General features: G+C 44.8%; 1 protein-coding gene across 1 annotated transcript in view; it reads left to right on the forward strand.

Moving 5' to 3' along the window:
• The window catches only part of GALNT16 (polypeptide N-acetylgalactosaminyltransferase 16), a 165521-nt gene that overhangs the window by 82462 nt on the left and 67674 nt on the right, over positions 1–15385 (forward strand). The window contains exon 2 of the mRNA XM_044435773.1: positions 7191–7366. Within this exon, the coding sequence (XP_044291708.1) occupies positions 7191–7366 (176 nt within the window). The remainder of the gene's footprint in view (positions 1–7190; positions 7367–15385) is intronic.

Genomic DNA, 15385 nt, shown 5'->3' on the forward strand with positions numbered 1-15385 from the left:
CTTAGACCAATACTGGACTTGAGAGCTCTTAATAAATTCATTACACCAAAGAAGTTTCGGATGACCACGCTTCAAAGTATTCTTCCGCTACTGGGGAGAGGGGATTGGTTCGCTTCATTAGATCTAAAGGACGCTTATTTCCATATTTCAATACACCCAAGTTGTAGGCGTTTCCTACGCTTTGCGGTAGACCAGGAAGTTTATGAATTCAACGTTCTACTATTTGGATTGGCCACGGCACCAAGGGTTTTCACGAAGTGTATGGCCCCTGTGTGTGCACACCTCCGGCTGTGCGGGATTTGAATTTACCCGTACCTTGACGATTGGTTGCTTGTTGCCGATACGGAAGCTGCACTGGCGTCTGCTATTGAACTTACATGCGCTCTGTTGCACGACCTTGGACTTTGCATTAACTGACGGAAATCTTCCCTTGTCCCTACGCAGGTGATCGATTTTATCGGAGCTCGACTGGATTCGAGGTCGGCAAGAGCCTTCCTTCCTCGAGACAGACGATATGCGATCGTTCATCGCATTGCTCGAATTCGGCAAGCAAGAACAGTTTCCGCCCGATCTATTCAAAGCCTTTTGGGGCACATGTCTGCTGCCATCGCTGTGCTCCCTCATGCCAAACTATGGCTACATCCCCTTCAACTGTTCTTCAACAAACTGTTTCGGCCACAAATAGACCCTCCTACCAAACGAATCCGACTATCGGCTTCAGTTCTCCACTCCCTGCTATGGTGGACAGACTCAGCCAATTTAACCGTCGGCGTTCCATTTCAACTTGGGTACCCCACAGTAACCCTAGGTACCGATGCGTCACTGCTGGGATGGGGGGCCACCTGCTCCAATCTAAGTACCCAAGGGAGATGGAGCCATCGGGACGGCAGGAATCATATCAACTTTCTGGAACTCCTTGCCGTTTTCAAAGCACTGCGAGCTTTCGAGGATCTGCTTCTCCGTCAGATCGTTCAGGTGACCTCCGACCACGTGGCGACGGTCTTTTATTTAAACAAACAAGGAGGAACCCGATCCCGGAAGCTAGCCCGTCTCGCCATGCAGATTTGGGACTGGTGTATACCGAGAGGTATCACTATTCTAGCAGTTCACCTTGCGGGCACCGACAACACGGAAGCCGATCTTCTGAGCAGACACATGTCACGCTCCCACGAATGGGAATTAGACCGTCGGGTTCGAAACAGGTTATTTCACCGATGGGGTCGACCAGACATCGACCTGTTTGCCACTCAAGGGAACAGAGTGTGCAGGACCTATTGCTCCAGAGCGGGAGTGGGTCAGGACTCCCTGGGCGACGCTTTCATGATTCCATGGACAGGAGTGATTTTTTACGCTTTTCCCCCGATCCCACTTATCATGAGAGTGCTTGCAAAGATTATTCACGAAGGAGCTACAGGAATACTGATCACTCCATGGTGGCCACGACAGCCGTGGTTCCCAACAGTCCTTCAAGTTTCCAGGGAGGATTTTCTTCAACTCCCTCTTCTCCCGTATCTAATCACCCAGAAGGAAGGCACAGTTCGTCACCCAGACTTGCAATCCCTGAAACTGACTGCATGGGGGATACGGTGACTCGGGGCGATGCATCGGTATCGGCACCGCCTACTATTCCGACTACGCATGCCCAGCAGAGCCTGCACCCGGATCTGCAGTATATTCTTGAATCTGCTCTACGACCATCTACCAGGAAGTCGTACGCAGCAAAATGGAAAAGATTTTCTAACTTCGCCAATGTACACTCTTTTCCAGCCTCCTCAGCCTCCGTCTCACAGATACTTCAGTTCCTTTTTGAACTGCATCAGTCTGGACTTAAACCTTCATCTATAAAGGTTTATATAGCAGCGCTCTCCCACTACAGAGGAGCTATACATGGTGTCTCCCTTTTTACTCAACCTCTAATAAAAAGATTTTTGAGAGGCTTAAATAATCTGAATCCCACTGTAAAATCCCTAATGCCTACATGGAGTCTCTCGGTGGTTCTACATGCATTAACTCGATCACCGTTCGAGCCCATGGCGACAATTGATTTACGCCTTGTTTCTTGGAAGACAGCCTTCCTCGTGGCAGTGACTTCAGCACGTAGATCCTCTGAACTATGCGCTCTTCGAGTGGATCCCCCTTTTCTAAATTTTCACAAGGAAAAGGTGGTTCTTCGCATGGATCCGTCTTTCCTGCCGAAGGTTGCTACCTCTTTCCATATGCAACAGGAAATTGTGTTACCGGCGTTTTTTCTGGTCCCATCGAATCCAATAGAAAGATCTTTACATATGCTGGACGTCCGTCGCTGCTTAGCCTTTTATAGATCCAGGACTGAATCCTTTCGGCATTCAAATAGACTCTTTGTGAAGTATTCGGAGCGCGACAAGGGTTCTCCAGTTACCTCTCAGCGCCTTTCGAAATGGATAGTTAATACAATTGTCCTAGCTTATCAGCTCGCCAAGTTGGATTTACCGTCTACTCCAACAGGCCACTCCACAAGAGCTGTCGCTGCCTCTTCAGCCTTTGCATCAGGAGTTCAGATAGAGGATGTGTGCAAGGCGGCCATTTGGGCTACCCCATGCACCTTTGCCAAACACTGTCGGCTAGATGTCCGTGCCAGACAGGATTGCTCTTTTGGCAGAGCTGTACTTTCGTCTGTCCTTCGATAATGACACCTCCCTCCTCCGGTTGGGGTAAGCTTGTTATTCTATCCATATGTGTGATGCACAGAGGCCACGACGAAGAAAAGCAGGTTGCTTACCTGTAACTGATGTTCTTCGAGTGGCCATCTGTGCAGTCACACAACCCACCCTCCGACCCCTCTTGGTGTCATGGGTGGTTCGATTATTTTTACTTAGATATTATAATCTCTCCTATAGCTCGTACTGCTATTTTTTACCCTTTTTGTACTAATGTGCAATGTCATAGGGAACCGAACGTCGGTCTTTCAAAGATTGAAAATGGCGGTCACTCTGCTCCTTATATACTGCTAGGGGGGAGGGGGAGCAGAGTCCCTGCCAAAAAACCGTTAGCTGTTAATCTTCCGGCCAAAGGCACTGCGCAGGCGCAGAACCCATATGTGTGACTGCACAGATGGCCACTCGAAGAACATCAGTTACAGGTAAGCAACCTGCTTTTACCCAATGGCCTTCATGCCCCCTTCCAAGTCTACTATTCTATGATTTTGAATGGCAATTTGTCTGAATAAGCCAACAACAGGCCATGGTTATAATCTTAACTTGTTTAGATTAAACAAGACAAACCACAGTTAAAACCAACTTCTTTTACCAATTTGAATGTAACAGTTTGGATGTAGTGACAAATGGTAGTCTATTGCAGATGGACATGTCGGAATTGATAGCGCCAAAGCTTTGCTATCATTGCTGCAGACAGCCTGAAATTGACAAGACAGGCATCTAGATCTGTTTAGGAAACAATGTTGCCAGTCTGGTTGCCTCAGGAACACCAGTTTTCATATGCTGATATTTGTCCGCCCTGAATCCCTTTCCCACTTTTCTTCTTTGTCTTTTCCATTCAATAAGTTTCCTGTTGTGTGACTCGCTCAGCTGTCTCTGTGACTGAAACATTAAAAAAACAACCCTGTAAAGCTAAATCCTTTGTAGTCCCTTGTGGGCTACCTTCATGCCTGCATAGTCTAGTTAAACTGTGGAACTCACTGCCACAGGAAATTGGTTGTAAATACGTTCTCTAAAATTATTTACACCAAATGGAAAGATCAGTCTGTCAGTCTAACCTGCCTGGCATTGTTATTGTGGGGGGGGATACCCCCCCTTCACACATACACATACACTCACACACACACTCACAGACATACACATTGTCCTGGGCTCCTTGGAGGAAGGTAAGAATACAAGTTGGATACATTAAGACATGAAGGAGTTGTAACTCCATTAGGCATATTCATAAAAAGAAAAAAAGGGAAATGACTATATGGGTGACACACTGCATTGGCATAACATGTTAGGACTTTATTTAACCTGGACACATTCCTGTCAGAATGTCATATAAAAAACACTAGTCCCTGTTGTTTGATAAAATATTTTAGCTTATATCATTTTATTCCACAAAATTTGTGGGCTTCTTCAGCATATTAGAGGATGCAAAAGCTGCATGCTAGTCAGATCTTTTGTCTTTCCACATTCCAATGGATAGTTTTAAATGTTAGCATTGTGCGTCACTGAATAGTCAATTGTATATCAGCCATTTGGAAAATAGGCATTTGCAATGTGTTTTAAAAAAAGACTTTGGGATATTAAGAGCTGGAAGAAAAGATGTATATTTTGTGTTATTCTGTGAATCAAAATAGGATGCATTTCCCATGTCTCTTCAGTAAGGAGTATCTTATACCGTTGCTTTCTCCCTCTCTCTCCTGTGTGGGTGTGTGAGCAATAATTGACAACAAGCCCCCAAATAGCTTTCTTCAGCCATTTTAACAAATATTTTTCTTTATTTGTGCACTCTGCTTTATCTTGGTGAAGTGGCGCTTCCTGGAAAAGCTTTCAAGACTGTGGAATCAATCATACTTTCTATGCAGTGCATAACCATTTTAGCTTTCATTTATCCTAGCAACCAAGCTCGTTTCATCCTGGGATGTGGAAAAAGTGCTTATGGTACCAGCAGAGGGAACAATTGCTCAGGTGTGGCAGTGGTGGGGTGAAATCTGCATCGGAGGATCCCAGGAAGCTGCAATTCTTTTCTGGGGGTGCGCATTTCTCTTCATCAAATGTGTATGGGACTGTTCAGTGTGGGAAAAGCCTTCCCTTTATGTTTCCCTTTGCAGATTCTTTGATTAGCTCAATGGATTCTCGATGAAGACCTCTGTAGTGCAGCAGGAAGACCCTGCAGTGTAGTCTGACATTTTTGTCTAGTCTCCTGGCTTTGTGGGTGTTTTTGGAGTATGGGGATGTGGGTATGGAGACATGGCAAAGCTTACTGAAATAGCACTGTTAGTGGAGCTGCACAGAAAGGGATGATTTATTGCTTTCCCACCCGTGAGAGAAAAACAGGAGTGTGTGGGTGGGGAGCAATGCTCACCACAAGCACAGCCTGATAGAAGACTATTATGGCTCCCCACTGAGACCCGCCTGGTACCAACTCTACTTTCTTCCAGCAGCACGTGAGGACTGCCCTCTGTGTCAGGGTGATCAATTAGCTTTAGCCGTTCTGGCTAAGGGGCAGGATAGAAATCAAATCAATCAGTATGGGGGCATGAAGCCAGCTGCTTGTGATTTAATTGGTATGAGATATTGCAGCTTTTAAATTTTGGTTTTAAATTTGACTTTTAGATTTGTAGTTAACTTTTATGATTCTCCTATTATCTATATTTTATACTATATTTCATTGTATTTTATGTGCTGTTGTAAACTGCTCAGAGAGCATCAGCTTTTGGGTGGTGCAGAAATAAAATGAATATAATCCTCCCTCACGAATGCTGCTGCTGCAGCAGCCAGCCAGCCTCACAGCCCCCACTGTCCTTCCGCATTTCTCCAGAAACAACAATGATATGCCATGGCCAACAATGTGTCGTTAGATAATGCTTTAAAACTCCTCCGTAGGAGTTATTGTGATGCACCACCCAAATGAATCGTTCTGTACCAATGATCATTTGGGACTTCCGGCACAAACTTCACTTCAGGTCATAGCCAGCACTTAGCAACAGAAACAGAGTGAGTCAGAAGGGGTCTCCTGGGCCATCTAGTCTGACCCCCAGCTCCAGCTGGCTCCACTCGTGACATGCCTACCATGTGCATGTCTAGCCTATCCTTGAACAGCCTCACCAATGGGGCCTCAGCCACCTCCCGTGGAAGCTCCATTCCATACCCTCAGGGTCCTAACTGTCAGGAAGTACTTTCTGGCATCCACCCTACTTCTTGGTTCCCTGAGCTTTGCTCCACTGGAGCATGTCCTGCCCTCAACTGCAGGGGAAAAATGGTCCTCTCAAGACTGAGAAGACCCAGCTCCTCCAGTCTCTCCTCATAAGGCTTACCCCACAAACCAGCCACCATCCTAGTTGCTCTTCGCTGCACTGATTCCAACCTTGCTATATCCTTTCTGTAATGAGGGGCCCAGAACTGAACACAATACTCAAGCTGTGGGCGCACAAGTGTCATACAGAGTGGCAGTAATACCTCTCTCAGTCTAGAAGCCACACTTCTGACTATCCATCCAAGGGTGGTGTTTGCCCTCTTGGCTGCCGCATCACACTGCTGGCTCCTGTTTAGACTGTAGTTAACCAGCACCCTGAGATCCTTTTCACAAGTGCTGCTCTCCAGCCACTTGTCCCCTGGCCTGTACTTATGACACCCATTCCTGTGCCCCAAGTGCACGACCTTGCACTGATCCACATTGAACGCCATCCTGTTGTCACTTCATTGCATGCGATGTTTCACAGAACCATGGAAGATGCATTGCATTTTATACTCTGCCTGGGTTGTAGCAGGAGTGGAGCACTGCCTGCCTGCTTGCCTGCCTTCCTTTGTCCCACCCACTGCCAGAACTTGTTTTCATCTAGACGGTTCCCAGGGATGGGAGCACAGTGAGGGCTGAGAGAGTCTTGGATCCAGTGGCTCCACGTTTTCTCCCTTCCTGCCCAGGATGTTGGTGGCAGCCACCATGGAAGCACTCCGAGTGGTTGCGGAGCCTGGAATGGGGCCCCATGTTCAGAAGGCCTCCTCCAGGTTGGTGCTGTGGCCTGGACTAGCTTTTCTGAAAAATCCTATCCCCGCTCCCTGACATAATTCTCTAAATATTTTTTTAAAAAACAAAGAGCTAATTCTCACCACAAAGAATCAACTGATTTCCTTCAATGGCATATATTGTCATAATATTTTTGGGGAACCATACTTTTGGCAACCATAATGCTAATTGGTTGTCACTGGTCATTTTATTTGGAATTTAAAAATAGATATTTTAGCATGTTTTTCTTAAGGTCTTAATGTTTATCATGTATTGTGTATGGAATGTAAAATCATGGTGCTTTACTATTTTTCACAAATGGAGCTTTTTCAATATTATCACATAACCTGATCTAGGACTACAATACTTTGAGCATAGTTACTGTGAAGGACGCCCACTGAAATTAGTGGAACATAAATGAGCAGTACTCATGTTCAGGATTAGGCTACAAAGTCCTCACCTACACAGGAATAACCCTTAGTTTTGTTTCTCTCTAGGCATCCAAGCCACCACAAGCAGACAAAAATGGCTTACGGGGTTTTGATGAAAAGGCGTATGTATCCTCAAAGCTGCTGAAAGCTGGAGAAGACCCTTATCGGCAACATGCTTTCAATCAGCTGGAGAGTGACAAACTCAGCAGTGACCGGCCCATTCGAGACACCAGGCATTACAGGTACCGTGCCAGACTATTTCAGTCTGCGCCCATCAATGTGTGCCAGGATATCTTTGCCGGTCCTTGACCCACCTATGTTGCATGAGAGAGAGAAAAGTGATCTTCACATGGATACCTTTTTACTTCCAAACACTCCAACTGGTCCCCTCCTCATGTCTTGGGCTATAGCTCCCAGCATCACCCAGCTGCTGTGCTTTTGTTGAATGTGCAAATACAGATACTGCTGGATGCAACATGAGAAGTGGGCATTTATTTAATTTAAGCAAGCCCCTACAAATACGATTATTCCATTAGATTGAGCCTGGTGATCTTATTGTTTTTAATGTCTGTACTTGCTTGCTTTGCTAAAGATGCGTGTTATCCATTGCTAGGTGCCATGCTTGCCATACCATAGTATAGCGTTCGGTCTCTCCTTTGGGAGTCAGAGTTTTTTAAGGCTAGAAAATAGAGGATGTGGTCTTTCAAAGAATGCCAATGTGTTAATAGTCAGACAATGCATATGGATCAGTGTGCCAAATTTATTGTGGCATAAATAAAACTGAAGGTATCCAACGTTCTTAACTGTTGCAATATGATTTAGGGCCACTCAGTAAGCCCAAACATTTGCATTTAGGTCATGGCCCAAGGACTCTTCTGCAATATCAATTTTTAACGCAATATATGTGCAGTTGCTACATATGTGTTACATACAAGTCACACTTCTATTCTGGGAATCTGTATTTTGTCTGGTACTGGTAATTTGCCACTTGGAGGAAACTGCTGTGATGTTATTCTCTTGCTAGCATGTTTCTTGCCCTATGGTATATGTACAAAAAAGGTTGCAAAAGTGATTAGGCCCCCAAAATGCTTAGTCTTCTGCCTATGGATAAATACCTGAATTTGGGAAAGGATAGACAGATACACACACATACACACAAAATCTTAGACCATTGAAAACATAGTCTGTATAACATAGTCTGTATAATTTTCTGAGACTGGAAAATATTTTAAAGGGAGGGTTTTTGGATCATTTTAGCACTTGTAATTTAGAAGGAGCACAAAAGGATATATAGGAAATCATGGTTATGGGACCCTTTTACTGAATCTTTTAAAAAGCATGTGTAAGGGTCTGGGGAATGGGCAGCAGGATATTAGATGGAAGCATCAGAACCCAGGCGACTGGAACCAGGGTCAAGCAAGTCTAGCATTCAATAACCAGTCTAGTAATGAATCCAAGTCATAATACAGAAGAGACCAAGATCAGAACCAAGAGTGGACAGTGGAACAAGGCAAGGTGCAGTCCAATAAGCAAGAACATAGAGTAGGCCAGAGGTCAGGAACTGTTAAGGCAGCACAACAAGGAACAGCGAGATCCAAAATGCAGAGAAGGGTTTCAGGCACTGAGACCAGTTTTGCTGAAGCAGTGCTGGAACAGAAGAGCCAGCGCTTAAATAGCTCTTCCCTTGGGGCTCCCAGATGGTGCTCATGAAGGCCCTGGCAACTGCAGCAGGGTCTGGGACCAGTCCTGCAACTAAAGGGTCATCATTCTGCTGCTAGCCAGCAAATGGAACCATGGTTTTGCCTAGATCCTGACAGCATGTTTCGGTAAATTGTCTCTTTGCGATCCAAACAGCTATGCCATGCCTGTTAGCATTGACAGAACACAGCGGGATGTGGAGACACACAACACATTATAACTCCTGCAGTGTGCAAAGTCCGTTGCAATTCCAGCTCACAGCAAAAGAGCAGTGAGTGGGCAGTGTTGTGACTTGTCAGTCTGGGGGTGCTTGTAGACATGCTAGGGAATGTGTTGCCTATCAGGCACTTACTCCGGGTCATCACTTGAGTGCCCAAGACAATTTATAGTTGCCAGTGGCAACCGGGGGATGTGTTAATCAATCCAGGAGAACATCTACACTGCAAACATCTTAAGGGGTGCAAAAATCTTACACACTCTGAAGGGGTGTATTGCTTCTAGTAGGTCAAACCCCCCAGGCAGTGGTCTGTCCATGACAACCGAACTATGGAAAGTTCCTCCACACCATCATCTCACCCCACAGAGAGGAGCAGATCCAGAATGTGACTTGTTGAATAGGTGGGGCCCAGGTAAAAGGGACTCCTGGTTGCCACCTCCACACGCATGCATATTCATCCTTCAGCAAAACAAGCCAGCAGGGATTAGCACTACCTTCAAGACCATCTGGAAGACAGTTGGGTAGCAGGGTATGCCACACACTAGAAGCATCTCTGTTCTGTCCTGAAGACCCACCTCCAGATGCAACATGGTTGAAACTAGAAGATATGCAGGGCAAGGCAGTTGGTCAGATGGAGTTCTTCCATACTTATTGTGTCTTCATTTGTTTCCCATTTTCTCTTATACCTCAGTTTAGTAAATTTCCTCTAAAATTCCTCTGGGTGCCATCCAATTAACTTCTCTGACTAGTGGAATGTCTTCTGTCAGCTGGTAACCATAGTTTCCCGGTCTAGATGAAATGGGAAATTACTATTATAAATGAAACTTCCTGATTTGATTGCTTGCCCCACAAAGGGACAAACAAGGGCTCGCACGAGCAGGCAAAAGGGTGTTCAGAATATGGCTGATGTAAGAAAAGAATAGTCTATATTTGACACTTTAGAAGGACATATTTAAACATGATGTCCCACACATTGGCTTATTAAACCGAAATATGATGATCTGAACAGGGCCATTCTATGTGCAGTTCAGTTGCTCTATGAGGTGCCTAAACTGCATGCAGATATTGATTTTTAAAATATGGATTTTTGTTCATTCTTCCACAAATTTGTTACAGACCATTATGTGCCAGGTTAGAAGAAAATCACAAATGCCTGAAAAATCCATGCATTTCCTCCCAAAGAGAGCAATTTCTGAGGTGGGCAACAGGAATGCCAATTTGATTCTTCATTATAGCAGTTTTAAAGCTATTTCTCATAACCCTCTTTTAAACCTGAAGACATCAGCGTATTGTCAGTTTCCCCATTGTGCTCTGTTTATATTCTTCCATTTTTCCAGCCTAGCTCAGTGCAGTTTCCCACGTCTCTACTGCATTATGCATTCACAAACAGAAATGAAGCACAAGCCTTGATCTCCCCACCATTTCTAAATTTCTTACAAGTTGTTGCAAGACAGGATTGTTAAAGATTGGACTGGCAGCTGTGCAAAAGAACTTTATAGCTGAATAATTGAATATTTCCTCCATCCATCCCCAGATAATTCAAGGTATTTCTATCTTCATTGAATTGTATGCTATAGAATGAATTTAGCAAAAAGCATCTCAGCATTTAGCAGTTTGCAGCTATTTAAGTGCATCAAGAGATAAGATTATATAACAGAGATGAGGTGGTAGATAAGAATCAAGGGTGGTAGATTGGCTTTATTATCAGTAGCAGAATTGTGTAGCAGTGAGTTGGCAGAATTGTGTAACAGTGAGCCAGGAGAAGGATATGAATACTTCAGACTTACCAAAGAATAGCTGGAGACCCATTCATTAGTTAGAAAGAAAAATTGAGTGCTTTTTGGTACTATCATCAAAAATATATGCTGGCCCTGAGCTAATCCCAAAATTAAAACTTGCAAGGATAAAATAAAACACACCCTCTTCTTTCTACAGACAAGGGATTTGGTTGATGTCTTGCCTCCACTCTTCAGTTCCAACTCATGATGTGTTTGGCTCCCACTTTCTTGCTCATTTTTTTCCTGACCACCAAAGTGGCATCAGAAGGCCGGTGGCTGCATTGGTCCACAATCTGTACGAACATCTTCCTTTTGGTTGCATAGGATGCTCTGGTAGATGGGACATGGGCTACCTGAAGTGCCTCTGTGATGGTTTCTGGAAAGGGTTTGAACGCCAGAGGAATCATGCTGTCAAAGGTCCAGGTGGAAGATCTTGCCCCTGTCCCAAGGAGCAGGTCTCTTTGAGAGGCAGTTGGTGAAATGTCTTTGGGTCACAAACAAGGGCTGCCAGGTCCACCCAGGGGCTAAAAGTGTGCAGTGCACCCAGTCCTGGCCGAGCTTCACCACCATGCATGCTAGAAATGGGACTGGGGGAGACAAATAGAGAACCAGTCCTGACCATTCACAAACGAACAAGTCTGCTAAGTAGCTCTATCATACTCCCATTCTGCAAGAAACTTTTACTGTCCACCGGATTGCAGAGTAATCTGAAATTGAAAGGGTGGAGTTCGTCTAAAGTCACTTAGTACATGCATGGCAGAGCTGAGATTTGAGCCATAAACTCCCTTTTTCATAGCAACATAATCCCAGTTTGTATGGAAATGCCCATCAACTTGAAATGAGCAAATAATCAGGGAAAGCCCTTGTTCTGTGTGCACATAACATATTAAATGTCCATAATTTATCTGTATTGTGTGGACTTAATAGCATTTTAAAATGCAAGAAAAAAACAGAAAAAGAAATTGTGAATTAGTGTGATAATATACATAATATGCTTTGTCCCTAATCCTAGTTGTTCCACTTACTCTTCATCAGGGCTTCTTTATATGCTTGGAAATTGCAGTAATAGGCCACCGTCACAGTAATAAAATGCTGCATGAAAAAAATAGTTGTCACTTAAAGCAGTCATAAAACAATAGAAATGAACATTGGGATAAAAGATAGTAGCAGTTTAGTAATAGCCATAAACCAATAGTAATAAATGTTTGAGTAATAGATGGTTCAAGTAAGTCATGAGCAGAACAGTTATCTGCCGTAACTCTTGAGGAAAAGGAACTATAAACGTAGCACTGATTGGCCAAATATCACAACCCTACCCTCTCTACAGTGGCCCCTTCTCTCTCCCCCTGTCTTATAGTGTGTGTCAGAAATTCCCTGTTTTGGAGTCTCCTGACTTCCATTGCCTTGAAGGTCTTTCTCAGTAGATTATTTCCTCAAAATGGGTTTTTGATCTTATTCTCTGTGTAGGGACCCTTTATTGCTTTCTGTCTCTCCCTGTTCCTCTCCAACTCTTCATACCATCATTTATAGTCTTAAGATATTTTCACAAGCAATGCTGAGAACATTTTTTGGTTTGAATGTTAATGCAGAACAGAGAGTGGAAGAGAGAAACCCACTTTTAATTCCACTCTGCATTCCAGAATGTTGCTTCTAAATTTGACCTATGTCTCAGTCCAGCAGGTTGACTGATGTGTGGATCATTTGCAAAAATGGCTTTAAAAGGAAAGAAAAGTAGAGCCACAGAATTCAACTCTGCTCACTAACAAATTGTATCATTCAGCAAGTTAAATGAACCACGGGAATGGAAAGCTCACAGCTTGCCTACAGAGCATCCTTGGCAGGAAGGCAGAATCAGCTGGGAACATTTTTAAGTGTAATGTTTACTCTTTGTCCTGCTTGACCCCTTTGCCCTATTTTTGGTATTGCTCCCCTCCACTGATATACCGGTGGGTGAGCAATGAATTGGTACCTTTTGGGGCTCTTGATCAACAAGTGGCTATTGAGGTTACAAATGCAATTGCTTAATTGTACAGCAAGGAAGGGGCTTGCTGCTTATGAATGGACAATTACTACTGTTTTGCTGTCAGTTGTGGTGGGAGAGCAATTATTGTTCAGCAGCTTCTGTTGGGTAGCAAAATTGGATGGAGATGATCTTTATACTGCTGAGAAGTTCCAGGAGAACGAAAAACTTTTTCTTTGGGGCTCTGGTTTGTTTGCACTTTCACATGATGAGCCTTCCTAATTCAGGACCTTCCCAAGGATAACAGATACCAAACAAAGCAAAAGTGTTTGGAATAGCCCGATTTTGTCCTGGAACAGAGAGGAAAGGAAAGAGGGCAGGGAAATACGGCTGCTTTGAGGTCCTCAGGGAAGCGTTACACAGAGAGGAAAGGAACTCATGCAACCTGAGGTACTGTTCCATTGGCCACAGGAGTGGGAGACCCCACACACGCCCCTGGCCATGCCCATCCCCTCATTGCTGCTCCTGCTGGTCTCTCTTCCTGCATCTCCCAGGCCTGTACCACCTCCTTCTGCCCAGCACCACTGTGTCTCACTACTCCCAGGTCTCCCAGCAACCTCTGGCATGTGCCCCCCCCCCCCCCAGCCTCAGCTCCATCTCTCAACAATGCACTGTGTCTCTTGGAACCCCTGCTGCATCGCTTCAAGTCCCGGATCTCCTTTACCCTCCCTGCTTCCTCTGCATCGCTCCATTGCCTGCTGCGTCCACCATCTAAGCTCTCCACCCCATTGCTGCCACTGCTGCCTGAAGAGGCCGTCAGGGCCAAATACCTGGCTCAGACCAGTCCTTCCTCAGAGTCAGGCACTGCAGAAGGGGATGTCTCTGGAGATCCCCAAACTGTCGCCTACAAGCAGGCAAATTCAGCAGGAAACAGGCCTGCCAAATTTCCCATGGGTTTTTAAGAAGCACTTAGGACGGCTAGATTTCACCCACCTCCCAAAAACACCACCTCTCTGTTCTGTCTTGTGCAGAGCTGGGAAGCAAGACTATTCTATAAGACAGAGGTTAGCTCAGCACTTTTGCCTTTTGGTTATGGTGAAATTCCAGTGTGCGCACATTCACACATGTACATGCCAGGGATGGAAGGGTTACAGGACTTTCTCCAGGCACTCACAGGGGAGAGGAGGAATCAGTTGGTCTATGTATTGCCAAGGCAGCATGCTAGAAAAGCCAGGAGCTGGAGAAGCAGCAAGAAGACCTTGGACTGGTTTGGAAAGTAAACATAAATCGTTTTGTCTGGAGTGCAGAGATAATGCTGGTTGCTCGGAGGCAACCGGAGGGCATGATAACATCTGGGACAGAATCAAGGAAAAGTAGTTAAAAGGGAGTCTTGAAGAAGAAGACAGGGAGCCATTCTTTGAAAGTTGCCTGCTGTTCTAGATGAACTAAGTTCTGAACCACTGGAAGTAAAAAAGGGAGTGAAAGACATGGGATTTACTCCTTGGTTTCTTTTGTTCTTTTAATATTTGTACTAGTTTATAGAGAAGTTCTCTTTTTTGTAAATAGCAAAGGAGCTGAAAGGAATGAGCAGGGCTCACACCTCTTCCTTTAAAAAAAAATGAAGACCTTTGTAGAAAGGTGATTCATTTTGGCAGGAAAACTTTCAGTCCCAGTTTTCAGAGGAAACTTCTCTGCCTCCCTTATCCTGGGATCTTTAACCAAGCCATAGTGGTGGAAGGTACAGGAACCAAACAGCTGTTTAAGGTTTGTTGTTGTTGTTGCTAGTTGCAAAGTCGTGTCCGACCCATCGTGACCCCATGGACAACATTCCTCCAGGCCTTCCTGTCCTCCACCATCCCCCAGAGTCCACTTAAGCTCACACCAACTGCTTCAGTGACTCCATCTAGCTACCTCATCCTCTGCCGTCCCCTTCTTCTTTTGCCATCTGTTGTTCCCAGCATTAGGCTCTTCTCCAGTGAGTCCTTCCTTCTCATTAGGTGGCCAAAGTTTGAGTTTCATCTTCAGGATCTGACTTTCTAAAGAGCAGTCAGGGTTGATCTCCTCTAGGACTGACCGGTTTGATCGCCTTGCTGTCCAAGGGACTTGCAGGAGTCTCCGCCAGCACCACAATTCAAAGGCCTCAATTCTTTGGCACTCAGCCTTCCTTATGGTCCAGCTTTCACAGCCATGCATTGCAACTGGGAAAACCATAGTCTTGACTATATGCACTTTTGTCGGCAGGGTGATGTCTCTGCTATTTGGTATGCTGTCTAGATTTCCTCCTAAGGGCAAGCGTCTTTTAATTTCTTGGCTGCGGTCACTGTCTGCAGTCTGTTTAAGGTTGCCTCACTCCAAAGGCTAAATATATCACCTTTCCAGGTGACATATGGACAGGTGTTCAAGCACTGGGAAAGGAATGGGATGAAGCCGCACTTCTAATAGCTCTTGTGGAAGTCTTGTTGAGTCTGGCTAGAGAATGCCGGGGAGAGGTAGCAATTATTGAGTTTGTTCAAATTGACTAAAAATAATTTTAATACTTGTTTTGGCTTGCTCCCATTTTTGCATTCAGCCTCTTTTTTCAGCTCACTCAAATAGGAAAAGTGTACAT

The sequence above is a fragment of the Varanus komodoensis genome, unplaced genomic scaffold, assembly GCF_004798865.1.
Source record: "Varanus komodoensis strain SLA01 unplaced genomic scaffold, ASM479886v1 scaffold3, whole genome shotgun sequence".
In the NCBI taxonomy this organism is placed as follows: Eukaryota; Metazoa; Chordata; class Lepidosauria; order Squamata; family Varanidae; genus Varanus; species Varanus komodoensis.